At 51.8% G+C, this 5,966-nt stretch overlaps 1 protein-coding gene across 1 annotated transcript; it reads left to right on the top strand.

Annotated features, from left to right (window-relative positions):
* Window positions 1-1,217: 1,217 nt before the first annotated feature.
* On the top strand, window positions 1,218-5,382 carry LOC142309970 (anaphase-promoting complex subunit 11). The gene is made up of 2 exons (XM_075347446.1): window positions 1,218-1,425; window positions 3,113-5,382. Exons 1-2 carry the CDS (start codon window positions 1,317-1,319, stop codon window positions 3,256-3,258), a joined length of 255 nt encoding a protein of 84 aa, XP_075203561.1. The 5' UTR covers window positions 1,218-1,316; the 3' UTR covers window positions 3,259-5,382.
* Window positions 5,383-5,966: the final 584 nt, after the last annotated feature.

The following is a 5,966-nucleotide window of genomic DNA, read 5'->3' as shown; positions in this document are numbered from 1 at the left end:
CAGTGTTATGGAGGGATCAGTGACTGGCAGTGTTATGGAGGGATCAGTGACTGGCAGTGTTATGGAGGGATCAGTGACTGGCAGTGTTATGGAGGGATCAGTGACTGGCAGTGTTATGGAGGGATCAGTGACTGGCAGTGTTATGGAGGGATCAGTGACTGATGGTGTTATGGAGGGATCAGTGACTGCCGGTGTTATGGAGGGATCAGTGACTGGCAGTGTTATGGAGGGATCAGTGACTGGCAGTGTTATGGAGGGATCAGTGACTGGCAGTGTTATGGAGGGATCAGTGACTGGCAGTGTTATGGAGGATCAGTGATTGGCAGTGTTATGGAGGGATCAGTGACTGGCAGTGTTATGGAGGGATCAGTGACTGGCAGTGTTATGGAGGGATCAGTGACTGGCAGTGTTATGGAGGGATCAGTGACTGGCAGTGTTATGGAGGGATCAGTGACTGGCAGTGTTATGGAGGGATCAGTGACTGGCAGTGTTATGGAGGGATCAGTGACTGGCAGTGTTATGGAGGGATCAGTGACTGGCAGTGTTATGGAGGGATCAGTGACTGGCAGTGTTATGGAGGGATCAGTGACTGGCAGTGTTATGGAGGGATCAGTGACTGGCAGTGTTATGGAGGATCAGTGACTGGCAGTGTTATGGAGGGATCAATGACTGGCAGTGTTATGGAGGGATCAATGACTGGCAGTGTTATGGAGGAATCAGTGACTGGCAATGTTATGGAGGATCAGTGACTGGCAGTGTTATGGAGGAATCAGTGACTGGCAGTGTTATGGAGGAATCAGTGACTGGCAATGTTATGGAGGATCAGTGACTGGCAGTGTTATGGAGGGATCAATGACTGGCAGTGTTATGGAGGGATCAATGACTGGCAGTGTTTGGTCCTTTTTCTGGGGGCTCCTTGGTGAGAGAGCGTGCATTGTGTGGGTACAGGATGGGGATGGGGCCGGCTGTGCACAGGTCGCCTATTAGCTATCCATAAGCTTTCCGTATAGTGTTAGCTACTGTAACACTAAGCCGTGTGGCCAGTTGGGGGCGACATAACACCACACAACTTGTAAATCTGGTACCTTGTATCCAGTGCATTTTTTTTGTGTTTCACGTTCACGAAGTTCCTGGTAATAACTGTTTGCCCTCATCCATCATGTCCGCCCGTGCATCGTGTCACGCCCCTTGTAGGCATCACTAATCGATAACGAGGCTGTTCGTTAGTGCGGCAGGCATGAATAGCTGATCAGTCACGGCTGCTGGACGCAGAGAGTAACCGCCTGACGTATGTGACCGTGCAGACGAGCGGCGGGATGAAGGTTCATATTAAGTCCTGGAATGGCGTCGCCTCCTGGATGTGGGTGGCAAATGACGAGAACTGCGGAATCTGCCGTATGGCTTTTAATGGCTGCTGCCCAGACTGTAAGTATCAGCCCCCTGCCATTCCTGGTATACTAGTATGCGCCAGTTCAGAGATGGGCACGAGAGGGCCCTGTGCCCCCTGCATAGTGTGGTGTCTGTGCCCTGTGCCCCCTGCATAGTGTGGTGTCTGTGCCCTGTGCCCCCTGCGTAGTGTGGTGTCTGTGCCCCCTGCGTAGTGTGGTGTCTGTGCCCCCTGCGTAGTGTGGTGTCTGTGCCCCCTGCGTAGTGTGGTGTCTGTGCCCCCTGCGTAGTGTGGTGTCTGTGCCCCCTGCGTAGTGTGGTGTCTGTGCCCCCTGCGTAGTGTGGTGTCTGTGCCCCGTGCCTAGTGTGGTGTCTGTGCCCCGTGCCTAGTGTGGTGTCTGTGCCCCGTGCCTAGTGTGGTGTCTGTGCCCCGTGCCTAGTGTGGTGTCTGTGCCCCGTGCCTAGTGTGGTGTCTGTGCCCCGTGCCTAGTGTGGTGTCTGTGCCCCGTGCCTAGTGTGGTGTCTGTGCCCCGTGCCTAGTGTGGTGTCTGTGCCCCCTGCCTAGTGTGGTGTCTGTGCCCCGTGCCTAGTGTGGTGTCTGTGCCCCCTGCCTAGTGTGGTGTCTGTGCCCCCTGCCTAGTGTGGTGTCCTGTGCCCCCTGCGTGGTGGCGGTGGCGCTGCCCTGTGCTTGTGGTGTGGCGGCGGAGCTGCCCTGTGCTTGTGGTGTGGCGGCGGCGGGGCCCTGTGCTTGTGGTGTGGCGGCGGCGGGGCCCTGTGCTTGTGGTGTGGTGGCGGCTGTGCCCTGTGCTTGTGGTGTGGTGGCGGCTGTGCCCTGTGCTTGTGGTGTGGCGGCGGCGCTGCCCTGTGCTTGTGGTGTGGCGGCGGCGGGGCCCTGTGCTTGTGGTGTGGCGGCGGCGGCGCTGCCCTGTGCTTGTGGTGTGGCGGCGGCGGGGCCCTGTGCTTGTGGTGTGGCGGCGGCGGGGCCCTGTGCTTGTGGTGTGGCGGCGGCGGGGCCCTGTGCTTGTGGCGTGGCGGCGGCGCTGCCCTGTGCTTGTGGCGTGGCGGCGGCGGGGCCCTGTGCTTGTGGCGTGGCGGCGGCGGGGCCCTGTGCTTGTGGCGTGGCGGCGGCGGGGCCCTGTGCTTGTGGTGTGGTGGCAGTGCTGCCCTGTGCTTGTGGTGTGGCGGCGGCGGGGCCCTGTGCTTGTGGTGTGGTGGCAGTGCTGCCCTGTGCTTGTGGTGTGGCGGCGGCGGGGCCCTGTGCTTGTGGTGTGGCGGCGGCGGGGCCCTGTGCTTGTGGCGTGGTGGCAGTGCTGCCCTGTGCCCGATGCCTAGTGTGCGGCCAGGCTCTGTGCACATCACCCTTCAGGCTTTTGCTTTGACCTGCAGATCATTGCTTTGTAAGCACCGAAGCCTAAACTCTGCAGAAAACTACCCCTGGACCTGACATGGCTGATAACAGAGAACACTATAGAACAGTGTCCCCCAACTCCAGTCCTCAGAGACCACCAATAGCTGTGTTTCCAGGGTTTCTTTAGCCTTGCAGGGTTGTTGGAATCCTCACCTGAGCAGTACTGGGGAATCCCTGCGCTCCTGCACTGATGCGGCCCCTGAGGACTGGCTTTGGGGGACGCTGCTGTAGCACATCCAGTCAGCGCATTCTGGCCTCACACCTCCAGGTTCTTCTCTTCATCCATGCCTGTCCTGATGGTGTGCTTTGTGCCCGCAGGTAAGGTGCCCGGTGACGACTGCCCCTTGGTCTGGGGCCACTGTTCTCACTGCTTCCACATGCATTGCATCCTGAAGTGGCTGAACTCCCAGCAAGTGCAGCAGCATTGTCCCATGTGCCGGCAAGAATGGAAATTCAAGGAGTAAATCACGCTGCCATGCCTACTTAACGCTTGGCAGCTGCGGAGTCACGAGTCTCTCGGGCATGCTGGTACTTTTAGTTCCGGTAGCCAGAGAGCTTTACATGTTACAGAAACTGTCAAGATGGAAAATGATGTAATAAGTAACAAAGATGGAAAGTAAAGGAACCTTCCAGCCTGGTGCCTCTGGGGCAATGGGGAAAAGACTGGTGACTGTGCCCCTTCGCAGTGCCCTCGCCAGGTGCCAGCTCCTCCGCTGCTTCACATTTCATTATTAAATTACCTTTGTGTTTGTGACAAATGAGATTAGTCATTTCTACTTGTAAATGGAAGAACGTGCATTGACGTGTAACAGAAAAACCTCCGACTCTTCTATTGATGTGAGAAGTGACGTGGACCAAGGCCATAATGAAGCTCCTATCAAAAGCAGTAGGGCGTGATTAACCCCTTCCCAGCTGGTGCTTACTGCAGTATTTTTTTCTATTGGCGGTAGTGGTGTATTAGGCCTCATTCAGCCGTAATTGATTTTTCTGTTTTTTTTTGGGGGGGGTTTGGAATACCAATCTCAATCAGTGCTTTAGTTCTTACCATCAGTGATCATCTAGTCTGAAAAAATAAATAAATACATTACATTACAAAGCGTCTCCTATTCATGGCACATGGGGGGCCTTTTTCATAGACCCATAGACTTGATTCTGATCAAAGATGTCCAGGTCTCTGTTCTGGCACTTTGCACCGATGCTCTGTAGAGCTGGCTGTGAAGCACACTGCCGGGCCGTGCCTATAGACGCCACTTACAGCACCAATCACCAGTGCTGTGAGCAGTGATTATAGTCGGTCCATGTACGCTCCCCAAGACTGAAAGCCGGCAGCTTCCAGGAGGAAAAAAAAAAAAGCTAATTTTCTCCCGCTAGCTTGGCTTTCAGTAAGGGCAGCCAGGAAGCATTGTAATGGTATTTAACTACAGATTAACTTTACATCTGCCTGTAAATAGCGATCTCCAAAGAGACAGGTTTCCTAAAGTTTTTCCCCTATTCACGAAGATCGGTCCAACCCCCCCCCCCCCCCCCTTTTGATGCTGACAACAAGGCTATGAAGTGCAGGCATGCCATAGTTTCATTCTTTCTCTTGGGCATTGGTACATATAAGTACAGTACACAACGTTTTCCAGCAGTCCCATAGAGAATTAATAAGGTGTGGTATCCTCACTCTATTTGGAATTTCAGATCCCTATCCCTGGAATCGGAGGTGTCCCAGGGGTCAGCCCTCCACCAATCCACAAGTTACCATCTGGCCTTAGAGATGGCAATTTTTGATGATGTGAATACACCTTTCACTAGACCTCATACAAATATGAAGAGTTGTACCATTTAGAAATGTCACTATATTGGGAATCGTCATCACTGATCTGGCCAAAAATACTGGACCCCACAGTTCCCATTGTAATCAGAGGAGCCCTTTTATTTACTAGTCATTCAGCTATTTGGGTGAAATATGAGCACGATCTGTATACCCACTTTTCATTGTAATGATTGTTTCTCTACTATATTTTATAAGGCCTGTCCATTTAGGCAATTACCAATAATGTAATGTGCTCTAAGGCATTAACAAGATCACAACACTGAAAAAATGCAGGACAATAAAGTATATGTATATTCAAATTGTAGATTAAATCCAGTATGCAATAAAAGACTATGGGTCCTTCAGCCCTGCAAAAACTACAGCTCTGTGTATATAGAGTATGTAAAAGGTGATAAATACATACAATAACATAAGTAAAAAGACTAAGCTAGTCTCAAACTGCTCTATGTAAGCATAAGACATATGAGAAGTGCCCTCAACAATCAAGGGGATAGACATCAATGCTGTAAATATAAACCGTGTTGTGAAAGATATCACATAAGTCATAAAATGAAGAGGACAAAGTCATAAACCTGAGGGAAATGTAGCCGTAGTTCATAAGAATACACCCAGCCATGGAAACTAAATGCGCGTTTCACTAATGCTTCATCAGGGGGAACAACAATTTCTATATTATGCATGCACACACAGAAATATACATTGTATATCGTTACTATTATTGGGGAGTTGACTGCTTGCTTTTTCCTTTTCAGCCGATTGGAGCCACATATAGGTTTTGACTTTGAGTCTTGAACTTGAGGTTCAGACTTGAGCAATGACAACTTTGAAGCTCAGACCCTTGTATGTACGTTGGGCCCAGAAATATTTGAACAGTGTCAAATTTATCCTAATTTAGGCTACATTCCCATGACCGTTACATTTTTGCGGTCCACAAAAATGGTCCTGTTTTTCCACGGATGCATCCATGTGACAACCGCATCCGTCCCGTTCAGTTCCGTAGACGGTCCGTGGACTTCCGTTTTCTTTGCGGACCGCAAAAAATGGAATAAGAGTTACATACAGTCCAGGGTATCTGGCCAGATGCTGGTCCCCATATAAAGTCTATGGGGAACAGAATCTGGAGCAAAGGGGTAGGAGCAAGCGCTACTTGCTCACCGGTCACCGGAGCAGCTATCACACTGCTCCCACGGCAGCTCTTTGTTCTTCCGGAGCTGGCTGCTCATTAGACTCATACATATTCACTGCTTCCCGCACTCACCATCATCTGTGACTGGTTGCGGTCAGACACGTTACTCAGTGTGGGGGCACGTATGACTGCAAAAAATCACAGCCGCGGTCCGCGGGTCTATATCA

The sequence above is a fragment of the Anomaloglossus baeobatrachus genome, chromosome 5 (assembly GCF_048569485.1).
Source record: "Anomaloglossus baeobatrachus isolate aAnoBae1 chromosome 5, aAnoBae1.hap1, whole genome shotgun sequence".
Taxonomy (NCBI): Eukaryota; Metazoa; Chordata; class Amphibia; order Anura; family Aromobatidae; genus Anomaloglossus; species Anomaloglossus baeobatrachus.
Note: the sequence above shows the minus strand (reverse complement) of the source record. Positions and strands in the feature narration are given on the sequence as shown.